We start from the raw sequence: 17,263 nt of genomic DNA, 5'->3' as shown, positions 1-17,263 counted from the left end.
CTGCTGGTTAAGTTCCTGGTTAAGTTGCTGGTTAAGTTGCTGGTTAAGTTCCTGGTTAAGTTCCTGGTTAAGTTGCTGGTTAAGTTCCTGGTTAAGTTCCTGGTTAAGTTGCTGGTGTTGTACCAACCGTCTTTCTCCTCCTATAGATATTCCATCAGCTTCTCATTTTCTCTCAGTCTTGTGATTGTCGTCCTCGTTAATATTAAAGCATGTCCAATCCGTGGACACGGCTCGTCCTCTCTCTCTGCTGCCGACGTTGCTGACGGGCTTCATGTAATCCTGGACGGGTTGCATCGAGGATCTGTTTGAGTCTCAGTACTCAGCACTGGGAGCCTCGGGGCCTCCACAGTTTAAGTGAAACCTTCTGATTTGAGAGTCCAGACTGAGTTTGTCATTAAAGTCATTAAAATACATAGTAAATGGAACTTTAACTTGAACCACTCTACAAGGCACTTGGCGATCTGTTTGGAAAATAGACTGAAGCTGTTTAAAAACTATTTCTCAGACAAAATCAGTCATGATGCTCATCAACCAGCATAGCGACAGCTTTGAGGAGAAAGCTGGGGGAATGTATGTCGAAACAGAAACACTACAGATCACATCCTAAAAGGGAGTGGAAACGCTGAGGGTTTTATTTACATGGCCTCTCGGAGGCGCTTGATTTTAAAATGGAGCAGTTGGTGGTAATGTGGAGCACGGAGCGGCGTGGTGGTTTTCCAGGGGAGGACAGTCCCGCTTCCACAGCGCTCACTGGTTTCAGTGAAGAGACTGGAAGCAGCTGTTATCTTTGTCATTTGTCCCTCCTGCGGACCAGGTGGTCCTCGTCTGGCCCGAGGCCTTTATGTTTGGCAGCCCTGCTCTGGTGAGACTGAAGGAACTGCAGCTGAAGCTGTTGATCCAGACCTCTCCGGCCGGCGCTCCCTGGCTCCTCTGACGCCGTCTGAGTTCTGGACCAGGTGGAGAACCTCAGCAGGGGGGCGGAGCAGAGACGCCTGTCTGCAGCGTCCCCTCCTGGGTCTCCTGGCTGCCCTTCAGGCTGCGCCGCTCTGTCACTTCCTGGGCTCCCGCCATGAGAAAACATCATTTTACATTTATAAACCGTTTATACAGTGAGGGCAGAAGAGATTTGTCTCAGCGAGGAGACGCCGCCCCCCCCCTTCCCCCCAGCAGCCGGCGTGTGAGTAAATCTGCTTAGCGGTTTTTCTGCGGCGCTGTGACACCGTGTCCTGCTGCCCGGTGCCTTTGGGCTCGGGTGGGAGATGTGGGGAGAATTTCATATCAGCATTAAGCACACTTAACAAAGAGAGCGGCCGCGGTGTGAAGGATCGGGAAGGGGAACGACTGAGCATCGCAGGACAGAACAGAAACCAACTGTCCTCCATGCAGACAGCGATGATGTCCCTGTGTCTGTACGCTGTCCCCTGGTGGTGACGTATCGGGGCCTCTCCCGTCCCTGATCCCTGAACGCAAAACCAATTCAGTGACCTTGACATCGCTGAAAGCATTCAGCGCTGACTGCTGATCATTTGAACTTTGGGGCAGATCTCTCACGGTGGCGTTACGCTCACATCCACCGTGTTGAGGAACAAACCATCCCTGCTGCAGGGGCAGCCATGTTTCCATCGAAATCGCAAAGGCAGAAGCTCGAGTCTGCTGGAGAAAAATCGCAAATGAGTGTGAAACCTAACCTGAGACCTGCGCATGCGCAGTGCTCCGCGGAGGGATTTACCGGCGCAGCAGTAGCAGCCGGACGGAGGCGACCCTCAGACGGAACAATGTTTATGTAGCCTCGCAACTGCTGCAAGAGCCACGATGGAAGCCGGTCTATCCTTCCACGGAGCACTGCGCAGGTCTGTGTGGATCGAAACGTTATTTCAACAGGTTGAAAAGAAAACACGTTTTTTTAAATGTTTTATAACCATTCGGATTTACTTCACGTGCTAAGACGCCGTCCCCTGGAACACTGGAAGGAGGATTTTGTCCACTTTCGTCAGTCCGGCTCTGTCTCCTCTTCACCTCCAGCAGCTGAGCTAAGCTAACTACGATGCTAACAGCTGGGAGCCAGCCGCTGGACGTAGGGACACAGAAAAGGTTTTTTTTTTTGAGCTTGTCTCACTTTGTCAATAATAGGGACAGGGCGTGGGTCCAAAATCGTTGGAGTATTCCTTTAAGAGGAAGATTTTAAATTCTATTCTAGATTTAACAGGAAGCCAGTGAAGAGAAGCTGATATGGTTCTGATGTGTTCTCCTGCTGGTTCTCCTCAGAACTCTTGCTGCAGCATTTTGAACCAGTTGAAGACTTTTTCTCCAGCTGTTGCTTCCTGATAACAAGGATTACAGCAGTCTACTCTGGAGGAATGATGGATTAATTTTTCAGCATCGCTTTGATTCAGCATGTTCCTGATTTTAGAAATATTAACATGTGAAAGAAGGAGGTCCTGCAGACCTGTTTAATGTGGGAGTTAAAGGTCAAAGGTCACTCTAGGTTCCTCACAGTGTTACTGGGAGTTAAAGGAACACCATCTAGGGTCAGTATTTGATCAGATCATTTTTCTCTCAGGTGTTTCGGGCCAAATAAAATAAATTCTGCTTTATCTGAATTTAGGAGGAGAAAATTATGACTCGTCCAGGTTTTTATGTCATTAAGACAAGATTCTAGTTTGACCAGCTGGTCGGTGTCCTCTGGTTTCAGGGATAGGTAGATCTGTGGATCATCTGCATAACAGTGGACGTTAACGGAGTGTTTCCTGATGATGTTCCTACAGGAAGCATGTATAATGTGAAGAGTACAGGTCCTAAAACAGAACCCTGTGGGACTCCATATTTAACTCTGACCCGGGCTGAAGAATCGTCATTAACATTAACAAAGTTGAACCTGTCTGTTAAATATGATTGAAACCAGTTTAATGCTGAAGGGAAGGGTGGATATTGGCCTGTAATTTACCACCTGGATCCAAGGTTTAAAGAGGAGGTTTAATGACAGCAGCCTCAGCGGCCTGGTGGTGTAGTGGCTGGCTCTCTCACAGTCAGAATGTCCAGTTTCAGTGCACTTTCAGGCCTCGCTGTGCACGCTCTCTGTGGACATATGTCCTTCCTTTTCAACTCTGCTGTTCTCCTGCAGTTTCCCAGCATGCATTGGTGGCTATTCCTGCGTGGCGCTGAGGCGTCATGGCGGCGTCACATGTCCAGGCAGTGTGGCCTGGACCGCAGTCACATCACGCTCGGTGGGCTGGCTTTGGAGGAGCCCCCCCTCTCAGCGAGGTCTGGCTCTCATCACTGAGCTCACATTTGGCCAGGAGAAGCAAACTAAGTGGGGAAAGCAGTCGAGAGTTCCAAGTTACTTCTCGGAGTGAACAAGGTGTGAAAATGCCTTAAATCTCCCAGACGCCTCTTCAGGGGTCGTGCTGTCTATCAGCGTTCTCCCTCCCAGTGGCTGCCTTGCATGCTTAATGGGCTGGCTGACGGTGCTGTGCTGTGCCACACTCCCCTCTGCAGGCTCAAACCAGACCTCCACCGCCTGCTCTCCCCACCGCACGCCGGCGTGCAGGAGCCGCAGATTCACCAGAGAATCCGTGGGTGCATGCAGAGTGAAGGCTGATACTAAGATTTATGATGATCACATTTTGATTTCCAAAACAATATCTATCTATAAGAATAAACTACCTCAGTTATTACAAAATCATGTTTCTGTAATCAGAGACGAACCGCTCAGTCTTCTGAGAGGAGGCGACGTTGCTTTTCCACACATCACAAAGAACGGAAAGATCTTAAGGAACAATGATATAAATAATGACTCTCGTGCTCACAAAGTCAGAATGTCACTCCAGAATAGCAGTTTTATTTTAAGCGTTACTGACAAATAAGAAACATGAAACATTCTAAATTACTTCTGTTGAAAAAAAAATCCACATCTTACTGCAGTGTGAATTACAGATACAGAGACTGTAGTTTAACCAACAGCTAATGCCGTCATGTTTAATGTGACCTCTGAACCTCTTCTTCTTTCACTCCTCCGCTCTGCTGCTCTGATTTATATTTATCTGTGCCTAAGCGTGGTGAAACATACCGTGAACTATCACAAGTAAATTAAACACATGCTGAGTCGTCCCTCAGAAAACTCTGAAAGAAACTTGTTTTCATGTCAAAGAAGAAGCTTTTCACGGTCGCATGTGCGGCTGAAGCAGAGTGAAGTTTGGGCTCAGTGTTCGACAACAGTGATTCCGTCTGTCCTGGAACCTGTCGGCCATGTTTCCTGTGTATCGTTTCCTCACACCAGTGTTTCTCCTCCCTGATCCTGGCGGACTGTCCTCCCTGAACATTGTTTGATTCGAAGTTTGATTGAATTTATTCCATCATACTTGAGTTGAGACCAAGATAAAGTGTTGAAGCAGAATATTCACACATTCTTGCTTGCAGAACTGCTTCAGATCATGTGGACTCTGTGTCTGGCATGTTTACCTCTGCTGAGTTAATCTCTCCTCTGATGGATTCAGGCCTGGATTCTGACTGAGCAAACAGATGGATTTGTTTGTTGAAGCCACTCTGTTGAATTGTTGGTCCTAAAGCCTCTTCAGCCATCTCCTCCTGAGCCTCCACATCACAGAGAGAAGCCTCTGGAGGCCGTGCTGAAGAGCTGTGATGCTGCCTCCGCCCTGCTTCACCTTGACGGTGTCTTCTTGTCTTCGGTGTCGTTCTTCATGCTGTGCTGCTGTAGACAGCAGGGGTGCTCCATGTTCTGCCTGAGGAGGCCCAGCAGCAGGGCTGCTCACCAGCCCCGGTGGCTCCCTGCAGTCCTCGGCTGGTGCTGGGTTCATGGTTCATGGTTCATATCAGGAGACACTGATGTTTCTGTGGATCACGGTGGTTCCTGGTCTTAAGGTTTCTGTGGATCACGGTGGTTCCTGGTCTTAAGGTTTCTGTGGATCACGGTGGTTCCTGGTCTTAAGGTTTGCTCCCTCTGACTCCAGTTCCAGGAGCTTCTTCTGGCAGTGTACCGACAGCATGTTGTCATTCAGTGGAACAGCCCAGTTGTGATGTTTCTCTCTCAGCTTTCAGCTTCTTAAACACCTTCGCTGTGCTAACCAGTGCTGTGCTAGTTACTGAAAAATAGTGACTAGTTACAGTTACTAGTTACTTCATAAAAAAGTAACTCAGTTACTTAGACCAAAAAGTAATGCGTTACTGAGGCTAACTTTTTAGTTACTTTAAACGTTTTTCCAGTGCTCTCAATAAATAAAGGTTGACTGACTGAACTCCCCTGTGGCCCTGATTTCAGTCTGGACTGATGTTATGTTACAAACCGACCACTTTAGTTCATCTGCTCCACATCACTGAATCTAACCACTAACTGGCCATGGAATATTATCCACTGTGCACCAACACAAACACCAGAGTATTTGTTCACTGCCTCTTTATTTTATTCAACAACAGCCTGCAAACAATTAAAGTGGCTTCAAGCAAACACAGACACTGTGATATAATCATTTAGAATCAAGTTGGACAAATTCACGAGTTTTCACTCAGCACTAAGAACCTCTGTTAAATACAATGAATGAAATATGAAATGCATCCTCATGCACAACACCACATGCATATCAATACAAAAATAGCCAATTAGCTATATCACAGGGAAACAACAAAATCCCCTTTGCAACATGTAAACAATAATAAATGCAAAATGCACATCAAGAAAAAAACAATGTGCAATGTGCTGTAGAAACGCACATTGAAGATAAATTTCCATGTTTCAGAATAAAAACAATTACCAAATATCATAGAAATACTAACTATTGTCCATTCTCGTGCGTCTCGCTCTGCAGCGCCCCCAGTGCGTCTTAGATCCAAGATGGCGGCGGCGCTCCTGCCGTTATGCTCAAAGATGTCTCCCAGCTGGATGATGCCTCGGTCACGTGTAACATGTTGTTCAAAAGCTTGTGAGACGTAGAACGTCAGCAAACTTTATTTAAACTCCCAAAATTAACGACAAGCCCACAAGATGGCGACAAGGGGCAGCACATGCAGTCTGGTGACTACTCCAGAGGATTGTGAGGTTAGTTCTGGTCAGAGGAGCGCGGATAGATGGAAAATAACCACAAACCGGTGAGGAAATAAAACATGTTGTGTTTGGAGTGAACAGCTTTGAGGTTTGGTGAAGAAGTGTGTGAGAAACATGATCTGAGGTGCTGCTGTGAGATGTGAAGCTGGGTTCTGGGTGTGTTTTGCGCTGGCGGGAGGCGGTCGGCTCAGAATATTCTGCTGCTGTCTCTTAAAGTTCAGCTTTTCTAGTTTCATATGAGACCCAGCATGTCGGGCGGAGCAGACGGATCTGACGTCGTGTAGCGTTCTGTGTCTGGAGTTGGGGGAGGGGGGCGTGTCGAATCGTTGCATCTGGATTTTAAAGTTGCTATAAAACAAACACTCGGTGGTCAAAGTGCAGCTGGAGCCTCAGGTAGTGAGATCAAGGCTTCTGGTTTGAGACACATTGAAAGAAATCATCCTCACAGCATTTTAGTCTCTTTTTACCCACAGTGAAGTGGAGCAGGCAGCTGCTGGACCCGGTACAGGGTCCGTCGGGCCAAACGGGTTCAATAAAGGAATTAAATTAAATCACAGTCGTGATGCGTGAAATAATGCTAACATCTCCACGATTGGAAACTCTTCTTCTCTGCCGTCTTGTTGCTCGTCAGACCAGAGTGGTCGAGAGGCACTGACCGGAGCACGGACGCAGGGGAGAGAGCGCCAAATGTTTTGTTTTCAATTCAATGAAACTTTATTGATGCTGGAATGTTACAGGACTGTGTGCCGTTGTAATGAAAACTTTGTATGAAAGCTCACCAAAAGGAACGGAGTAACGCAACGTTTGGTAACGGAAACGGAGTTACTGAATTAAAAAAGAACGAGTTACGTTTTTAGTTACTGAAAAAAGTAACAACGTTACTAATAACACGTTACTACTCAACACTGGTGCTAACACTGAAAAACTGCTGTCATGAAAGACCTTATTTCAAGATTCAAAATACAGAAAGGGAAAAAATAAGTCATTCTCTACTTGGGTTGAAGAGTTCTTTCAGCATCAGTCACTCCTGATGATCACATGCTGCCGAGCTGCTGTTTGTGTCTTAATTGTAATTTGCTGTGTCCAAGTATCACTGACAAAGACAAAAGAGGGTGTGTCCCACACATCAGGGAGACAGCAGCAGTCTGAGTCCTCCACAGCTGAGCGCTGAGCATCCTGCAACTCCCATCACAAGCTGAGGCCGACGCCCAGTCCGTGTTTGCCCCCGAATCCCATCCAAACCACATCTTTCAACTTTATGTCTGCTCACTTGTTCCGTGTTTTACTGTGATTTTGATGAGAAAGCTGGGAGACGGCTGTGGCACATTTGGCAGCTCTGAGTAAGATTCCGCTGAACTTGCACCAATGCTGTCTTCACATCTCTGACGGACTGTGGGAGGGGCCGGCGGCGGTGCTCCCCTGGGTGCTCTAACACTCCTGCAAATACCATAAAACGTCCTTGTTGCTCATAATTTAGAGGACTTACCTCAGTTCCACAAAGGCCATCCTACTTCCGGGTAATCAGAATAAAGTGCCCTATAGATTATCTGTGTGTCACAATTACAGTAAGAATACAAAAGGTCTCTGAAAGAAAAACGACATTAAAGGCAGCTCAGATACAGCTCCAGTGGAAAAGGTATCATTTATGTTTCCTCAAAGAATCAGTATGAATCATCCCAAACCATAAAAGCTCCATCGAGACCACCCGCAGGGAGGACCGGGTATTTCCTGGCACATCAGCTTCTGTCAGCTGCTGCAGAGGTGAGCGCTGTTTCTGGAAGATACTGTCAGAAAACACAACGTCAGAGTTTGTAGTTTATCAATTCAGTTCAATTCAATTCAAACGTACCTGTATGCACTGTTAAAGGTCCAGACTGCTACACCGTTACACTCCAGACTGCTACACCGTTACACTCCAGACTGCTACACCGTTACACTCCAGACTGCTGCACCGTTACACTCCAGACTGCTACACCGTTACACTCCAGACTGCTACACCGTTAACACTCCAGAGTGCTACACCGTTACACTCCAGACTGCTGCACCGTTACACTCCAGACTGCTGCACCGTTAACACTCCAGAGTGCTACACCGTTACACTCCAGACCGTTAACAATCCAGAGTGCTACACCGTTAACACTCCAGAGTGCTACACCGTTACACTCCAGACCGTTAACACTCCAGACTGCTACACCGTTACACACCGTTACACTCCAGACTGCTACACCATTAACACTCCAGAGTGCTACACCGTTACACTCCAGAGTGCTACACCGTTACACTCCAGACTGCTACACCATTAACACTCCAGAGTGCTACACCGTTACACTCCAGACTGCTACACCGTTACACTCCAGACTGCTACACCGTTAACACTCCAGACTGCTACACCGTTACACTCCAGACCATTAACACTCCAGAGTGCTACACCGTTACACTCCAGAGCATTCCAGACACTTTTCTTTCAGACTTTACCAGTCAGATCATGGTGCTATGCAGATATATCTTTCTTCTTCTTAAAGTCTCCTGTCATCGGCCAGACAGCCTTTTGAAATATGTTTCTAATAAAGTGAGGCTTCTTTTCCTCGATCATTTCCATCCATCCATCTGTCCTGTTAATGAGCCTTGTGGTTTGTGTCCACGTAGCTCTGAAGCCTGCTGAATCTCAGCTCTGCAGCTCTGCAGCTCCACAGGTTCCAGGTTTAGATTCTCCCTGGCGGGTGACGGAGCCCCTCCTTGGACTGACCTCAGTTTCGTTGTTGGTTTTGCCCGCTCCACCCTGAAGGGAGAGAACCAGAGAGGCTGTACAGATGCTTGAAGTCGCCTCTCAGTGTGGAGGAAATGGATGGTTAGAGATTTCTCTCAGAGAAGCGAGCTCGGTGGTGGTGGTTGAGCTCGTCCATCCTGAGCTGTGACGATGGTTGAGAGCCGGAACCCAGAGCTTTCCGTCTGCCTCCTCTTCGCCACGGCCGCTGATAGACTGCTCCTCTGCCTCACCTTGGCCGACCGTTCGGTCAGTCTGACAGCTCTTCCTGCCATGACTTGTAAACATGACGTCAGGCAGTAGCGTAATGTGCGGTCGGCGGCAGCTGACCCTTCCAGACTAGCGCTTTGTCCCTGTGAGTCATGATCATGTCACCTCAGCCAACACATGCTTCTACCTTACGTGAGTTATAGATGCCTCAAGGGCGACTTGTTACTGCAGTGTAAAGTTAAATCAGCAGGACTAAATGTATTTATCTCTTCTGTAGCTTTGGAAAGTGAGAACACATAACAGCGTCAACAGATATTACAAACGGAGCGGAAGCGGCAGACGTGCTGAGCCCTCAGGCCGGAGCTCATTGGTATGTGACGGTGCAGTCTGAGGGAGCCGAGCAGGAGCTGCCGCCATCTTTACTGCCTCTCCACGTCTGACCTGGAAACAGCCACATGTTTTGGCAATTGTTAGGATGAAATTGATGGAATAACTGAAATAACACTTCTAGACTCCCTCAAAATCCTGAAGCACCCAGAGCTCAGACTGCAAACGTCCAGGTCTCTCAAATGATCTCCGCGTGCTGAAAGATGTGTCTGCTGTCAGAACCGCATGTGAAGACGAGGCGATGCTCGGAAATGAGCCTGCAGAGCAGCCGGTCCTCTGAACTCACGGGTTTGGGTTGGATTGTCTTCCTGATGTGTCGCTCTGGATTTATACCACCATGTGTTTGTGTTGTGTCTCTTGGACCAGCCTAATCCAGAAGAATCCATATTACCATCATGTTTCCCGAGGCAGGTCAACATTCACATTTAAACTCAGTCCAAAGTCGCTGTGGAACAGCCAGAAGGAACTTCACACACTGCAAATCTCTGATCTCAGACCTGCTTCACTTGAGCCTGGAGCTGGAGGTTCACAGTGAAGGAACCCAGAACCAGAACAATGTTCACATCCACGCTTTTATTGGAATCGTCGACAGGAAGTCCGTCTGTTGTCTGGCTCCCTCCCAACATATTTTCTTTGTCGTTGTTTGTTGGACGGTTTGAAAATGACGTTATTTTCTGATAAAGTTCACATAATGGAAATGTTGTTTGGACATAATGATTTCTACAGATCAGCACATTAAGAGCGACAGCAGTTTTAACCAAGTCATCACAATGAACGTGCATGTAAATCCCTGCTTCAGAGAACACACACACACACACACACACACACACACACACACACACACACACACACACACACACGAGGGAGGCTGAGGCTTCAGGTCCACTTGGTTCATTTGAGTTCAGAATAATGGAGCTGCTCCTTTTTTATGCGATTCAGAATGTCTGACTGATCGCTGTCTCAATGTTAAAAAGCAAAATAAAGCAAAACAACAGTGGACTGAAGTGAGTTAACCTTCTCTTATCATTGGAAACACTTGCACCGCCCCGTCTTCACTGGGAGCTTTATGACTCCCCAGCAGACCCTTCCAGGGTCGGACACTTCGGCCTGCAGTCGCTTTAAGCAGCCATTAGGCTGAAGAGCAGAGGAGGGGCGGGATCCTGCTGAAGACAGTGATCTGTCACCTTCTTCAGACAAAAGTTCACAGAAAAACAAAGTTCTGGGCTTCACTCCACACTGACGCTGACATTTTAAACACTGACTAGTGGAAAACTTTGTGCAATATTTATTTTTTGACACGTCTTCTTGTGCTTCATTTAGTTTTTTGTGATTTGATTGTATTTATATTCAGTTAACAGTTGAGTGTACTTGCTCTAACTTGCAGAGCATTGTCCTGTACTTCCTGTTTCTATGTTCATTCATGTATCTTGAATTCTCTTCTGGTGTTGGGCTGAGCTGAGGTACACTCGCTGGCCCCTCATTAAAACCTTAATGGGCTTCAGTCTCCCCCAGAACACTGGAGTTGTGTGCAGTCTGCCGTTGTGCTCTGGAATCATCCGTTTCTCTGGCTTCAACTGGCTTTCTGTACGACGAGGTGAGAAATGAATTAAAGAGCAGTTCATCAGTTTGTCGACTGAAATACGCCTCACACCCTCACGCCACCGTCACTGAGGTGATGAACGCTTCAAGCACATCCCAGAGAAAGACGGCCCGGAAGGAAAGAACCATGAGCAAATCCCAATACAGAGGTCCCAGATCAGTTTCAACATGGACAGACGCGATGCCCGCTTACACATGTGTTACATGGAAATAGCAGTTTCAAGGTGCTGCAGGTCCAATGGACTGTTCAGTCAACACCCGCACAAGAGAGTCAGGCTGGACTTCAATCCTGAACAGAGAGTCTGAGACCCTGACCCGGTGTCACTGGGAGCAGCCTGGACTCTGATGGACTCCCTTCTCAGTCCAGATGTTCGCCCCTGCATTAACGGCTCTGCTGGATCCATTAAAGCATCAACGTCCTTCACAGTCACCATGATGGCTGCTGCCAGCTTCTGGCACGGGAGGGGGGAACCGTTTCTGAGTGGGCCACAGAAAGCAAGCACATCGTTCACAACAGGAGAGGGGTGTGTGTGTGTGTGTGTGTGTGTGTGTATGTTTTCCATACATAATGTTGTCGGCCTTGTTAACACAGTGGGGTGTTGCTTCACTTGGGAGTCACACAGACTGACCATCCATCATGATGTCTCATGTTTTTTTTCCAGCGATTGAAGTGGAGAGAAGCAAACTGCAGGTCTGAGAACGCTGCGACTCTCCCTGCAGCCTCATGTCCTCGCGGGAGCTGAAGCAGAAACTATCTCGGAGTAGTGCTGATATACTTTGCCCTGGGCGATAAGAAACCTCCCGCAGCAGACCTGTTGTTGGAAACATAATAGAAAAATCTCCAGGCCTGCTTGCCAGCCCGCTGCCAGCATCCAGTGGCTGCTAGATTGGCCATGAGCAGAATTTAAAGCCCATGAAATATGGAAAAGGGCAGCGCCGTGGCTGGGAGCCCGGCCACCCACTCAGGCCGCCGGCGGGGGTCCCAGCCCCCACGTCTCCGTCTCCCTGCCTGCTCGTCCTCGTCCACACCGTTGACTAAATTGGTTACACACTGTTCTGTCATTATGATGAAACGAGCCCTGATTGCCCCGCGCTTTGCCAGGTGAAATAAATGTGTTATTCTATTACAGCCTGATAGACAGGGGTGCCTAAAGATAAATGCAAAAAAGTCTTTAGCATCGCGAGGTTTGCCAGCGGCCGTTCTGGCTCCGACCGCTTGCTGGTTGCCAAGCGGCGGACGGCTGCCAGGTTCCACAGCAGCCTGCGCCACCTGTGATGGATGGCCCGGCGGGTTCGGCTGCACGCAGGCAGCACTATAATGGAGGGCAGGGGCCCTGCGAGCAGCAGATAGACAGAGGGTTTAAGCTTTGAGCTGAAGCATTGAGAGCAGACTGGAGAATTAGCTGCGGTCAGCCATGGCTGCACTCGCTTGCTCTCTTCCCCGACTGAGGAATAATTGAAAAAAACAAACTTTGAACTGTATTTTTTTGTTCTTCACTCCATCAAGCCGAGCTGAAAACAGCCAGGACTAAACACAAATCCTCTGAATGTGTCCATTAAAGTGTCTACAAGGTTTACACTGTTTGAAACTGATGCACATCAGAAGTTCTGAGAAATGCTTTGGGTTTGAAAACAATCGTAACCTGGAACAAAACAGATTCAGAATTTCTCCAACTTTGAATTCTGACTTCCCGATATGTTTTAAATTCAGCCGAGTTGTGTTCACGCTGCAGTAATTATAACTAAGAACAGAACGGGGCTGTAATTCAGCACGACGGCCAACAGCAACATTAAAATCTGTGTTTGGAAACAGGGGGCTGGATCGTACTTGAGACTTTAATCCAAAGGATTGTGAACAGAGTCCAGTGAGAAGACTAAAGCCCACATTTATTCTGAAGTCAGTTGTTCAACACCACAGATGCAATTGTACTTTCCAATCCAGGATAATCTGACTTTAACTGTGTAGTTTCAACATGAAAAGCAGCAGTCGTGGTTGAAATGTGGAGGAGTCACAATGAACAGAGACTCCTCTGAGAGGAGGAGGGAATCTGAACGCTGCAGCTTGTTCGCATGAGAGAAGCAGGAGAAAGGAAGGACTGGCCAGGGAATCTACAGCAGGATGGAAGTCACAGTCTTCTGTGTTTTCCATTCAAATGACCAAATTCAGGAGGCAGGTGAGCCGACAGAGGGAGTTCATCCAGTCATAAAGCTGCTTGATGTCGACTGTCAGACTGAAGGGCCTGAATATTCATGTCACCATCATATGGAACAGAAAGGAACGTTGCTCTTCCTGGTTTCAGTTTTCAGATGAGTCTGGTGTGTTTTTCATCTGAAACTCCCCGGTTAGGTCCAACATCGTCTCACCCGCCCTGTGTGCCTTTCAGTGTGTCCATCTGCGTCTGATCATGTTTCCCCTTCCCTCTGTGTAGATACAGTATTGAGCCTTGATGGCTCACAGTGGTGGCGGAAATGCTACATGAAAGTTCCAGTCATCCTCTATTCACAAAGAGGTGCTGAATCGAGTTTTCAATTGAAATGCAGTGGAATGTAAAGGAGGATGATTTCAACGCACCCTTCACCCTGAAGCCCCACCCTGATTCAACAAACTGGCAGAGTCAGGAACAAAAAGGACAGAGCCCCTGCAGTGCCCCTGTAGAGCCTGAACAGAGCCTGAACAGAGGATTAAGAGAGCCTGAACAGAGCCTGAACAGAGCCTGAACAGAGCCTGAACAGAGGATTAAGAGAACCTGAACAGAGCCTGAATAGAGCCTGAATAGAGCCTGAACAGAGCCTGAATAGAGCCTGAATAGAGCCTGAACAGAGCCTGAACAGAGCCTGAACAGAGGATTAAGAGAACCTGAACAGAGCCTGAATAGAGCCTGAATAGAGCCTGAATAGAGCCTGAATAGAGCCTGAATAGAGCCTGAACAGAGCCTGAACAGAGCCTGAACAGAGCCTGAACAGAGCCTGAACAGAGGATTAAGAGAGCCTGAACAGAGCCTGAATAGAGCCTGAATAGAGCCTGAACAGAGCCTGAACAGAGCCTGAATAGAGCCTGAACAGAGCCTGAACAGAGCCTGAACAGAGCCTGAACAGAGCCTGAACAGAGCCTGAACAGATCCTGCACAGAGCCTGAACAGAGCCTGAACAGAGCCTGAACAGAGCCTGAATAGAGCCTGAACAGAGCCTGAACAGAATCCAAATAGAGCCTGATCCGAGCCTGCATGTGGATTAAAACCTAACAGTGTTAACGGTGACATGATGAGTTGCTCACCAGTTCCTGAGTCCAGCCGTCATGGTTGGGTTCCTGCTCGGATGTGAATGTGTGAATGTGTCTCTTGTGGTGACCGTCACCCTCACACTGGTCTCTGATTAAGACGGTCTGAACCTCGTCATGAGCATCCAGCTGAATCTCTGTTCGTCTCATCAGCAGGACGGTATTTAACTGTCCTTTAGTGCTCTGACATCTCAGTCTGGTTTGTCTGAGTAGTGTTTTAGTGGCAGTTTGCTTTTATGTGATTTCTATGTGCACTACACTGAAAGTTGTCATTAATTCTGAAGCTGATGTTACTTCTGACAGCAAAATGAAAGTAATCGCCAGATAACCTTTATTTTACAGCTGCATCACAAAAAGCACATCTTCATTATAAATGTGGACTTCTTTTCTCGTCTATTTGTGGTTTGCAGTTGATTTGAGTTATTAAATCCATTTTCTGAAAGACCTCACCGTGACTGCACGTAAACAAACACACACACATCCGCGTAGTGTGGATCCTGCACTGTTTTTATAGTTTTAATCTATCAGAAGGTCAGAATCACAATCTTTATTGCTGTTGCGCTAAACGAACAACAAAACAATGTGCCATCCCATTCAGTTCAAAATACAAGACATAACATTCCTAAAAACAGACCAACTGGACGAGAACATATATACATGTATACAAGATGTACCAGATGGATTATTGTTCGTTGGTAACTATTGAGTGGAGTTAAAGGGGAAGGAAATCCAGGGACAAGCCTCACTCCAGTGCTGAACAAAGAGGTGATCTGCAGGAATCCAGCTCTGATATTAGCTTCATGCTGCAGCATCGTCATGTCTTGTCACTTCCATTTAAAACTCACAGAAGACAGACAGACGAGTATTCAGCCTGGAGAATATTCACATCAGTTAAGAGTTTCGCGCCTCTCCCCTCTGCTGCTGGCGGCTGTCAGCTCTCCTGGAATCCTCCAGCTGGAGACAGACTGCCGTGCGAGCTGCTCATCTCTGGTCTTCTGACCACGGTGTTTTCACAGTGACGAGACGAAGTCTCACACAGCAAGCAGCAGAGAACACAGTCCTTCCAACTGAACGAATGTGTTCAACAGGCGAGCTGTACCTGAGGAGGCGTGGACCGTCAGCGTGATGAACCAGCTGCTGATGAGAGGAGGCTCTCTGCCAGAGCCTCGCCCGCCACCGCTTTAACGCCAACATTCTGTGTTTCCCCACAGAGAGACATGCTGGACGTCAGTCAGATCATGAAGGACCTGGCCAGCATGGTCCACGAGCAGGGGGACGCCATCGGTGAGCTGTGTGTGTGTGTGTGTGTGTGTGTGTGTGTGTGTTTGGTTCCATATGATGTTACTCTTCAGGGGGTTTCAGGGTGTAGATAAACTACGATGGAAAATGAGTGGACGTTACGTCAGAATATGGAAAACAAACGAGGGTTTATGTAAGAAAAGCAGCGGTGGAACATTGTACAGAAGTATCCTTCGTCATAACACTCCACTCGCTGCTCAGCATCGAACAACAACAGCGTCTCCCGGGATTTTCTGTACTAACTCCTGGGTATACACGCAAAGGCTCATGGGACATGATGTTCGCTTAAAGTGACATGCTGTAGGCAACATCAAGACAAAAACATTTCAGTTCAACTGAACGGATCAACATCAGTTAATGTTGAATGCAGCCTTTAATCAGTCATGTAAATTAAATTACGACTCCGAATAATAAACTAATGTGACTCAGAGTTACAACACAGGGAAATGAGCAGATGCTGGATTCCTCAGCTGTAGTGATGATAGTAACATTATAATCTTGATTTCACTGAGCAGCAGTGGTACAGTCAGGTCAGCTAAACACAACCAGCTCCTCCTCCACGGCTCCTGATTGGCTGATCAGTCAGGCAGAACTGTGTGATCAGCTGACCGGTGAAGCCCATCTCTCTCCAATGAGGCTGAGGAGGACTCAACTGTTGAACGCAAACAAGCCCAACATTCCAGCCACATCCTTTTTTCACCCCCAAGAAACTGCTGGCGTCCTGATGGAGGGAGGACCGGTCCTCCGCACCAGCTCCCATCCTTCCCCCCTGTGGCAGCTGGCTCCAGCTGCGTGTGATCAACATCAGGATGGAATCTCTGCAAAGCAAACGCTCTCCGCCGGCCCTGCGGTTCCCTGACGAGGAGGGAAACCTGCGGCGGTCGGAGGAACTCCACGCTCCCTGCAGCAGCGCCGACCTGGAACGAGCGCCAGTGAAGAAACGGCAGGTTTACCGCCTGAGCTGCTCCAGGAAGAGGAGCTCTGCATGAGTCAGTCCAGAGGAAGGCTGGGTTCTGACCGGGTTCTGATCAGTTCAGAGGTCTGGCCACACCAGCGAGGCTTTCCAGGACCAAACCGGGTCCAGAAAGACAGAAGAGAGGCTGCTGCTCCCCCCTGCAGGCTCCCACCATCAGCAGGCGTAACAGGATGTTTTTAATCAAGGTCCAAAGACAGTTTCAGTGAATTACTGTCATACCGCTGTTTTAAAGCAGCACCACTATTTGAATCATTTCCATGGAAACAGCACAAATGAATTTTCATTTTTAGTGCTTCATTAACAGCTTAGAAACCTCAGTAGAAAACGACGTGGATAGAAGGAAATGAAGAAAGAAGAAATGGACTAAAGCTGTGGCCTGCATGGCGCTGTGGAGTCCAGGAATCAGCCTGTTCCTGCTGGGAGACGTCAGTGGCTCAGTCTACATGGTGTTTTTTCTATCCGATTCTAAACAATAGTATTAAACGGAGTGTATTCATGTACGGCATACAAACCGATCCACGATGAATCCTGGTTCTCCAGGATCCTGGGTGAAGTGGATCATGCAGCGTCCTGTGACATGGCACAAAGTCTCTGAGGACCTTCCTGGTCTTCTCTCTGCAGCAGCAGTCCTCAGACCCAGCAGAGAGTTTTGTCTGCTGATATCTGCTCAAATAATGTCCCAACATCTCCATGATA

The 17,263-nt window shown here is 47.8% G+C and overlaps 1 protein-coding gene across 1 annotated transcript in view; it reads left to right on the top strand.

Moving 5' to 3' along the window:
• Window positions 1-17,263, top strand: part of tsnare1 (T-SNARE Domain Containing 1) — a 99,228-nt gene that overhangs the window by 45,542 nt on the left and 36,423 nt on the right. Inside the window, exon 8 of the mRNA XM_030103474.1 lies at window positions 15,504-15,576. Within this exon, the coding sequence (XP_029959334.1) occupies window positions 15,504-15,576 (73 nt within the window). The remainder of the gene's footprint in view (window positions 1-15,503; window positions 15,577-17,263) is intronic.

This window comes from Salarias fasciatus, chromosome 11, assembly GCF_902148845.1.
Source record: "Salarias fasciatus chromosome 11, fSalaFa1.1, whole genome shotgun sequence".
Taxonomy (NCBI): domain Eukaryota; kingdom Metazoa; phylum Chordata; class Actinopteri; order Blenniiformes; family Blenniidae; genus Salarias; species Salarias fasciatus.
Note: the sequence above shows the minus strand (reverse complement) of the source record. Positions and strands in the feature narration are given on the sequence as shown.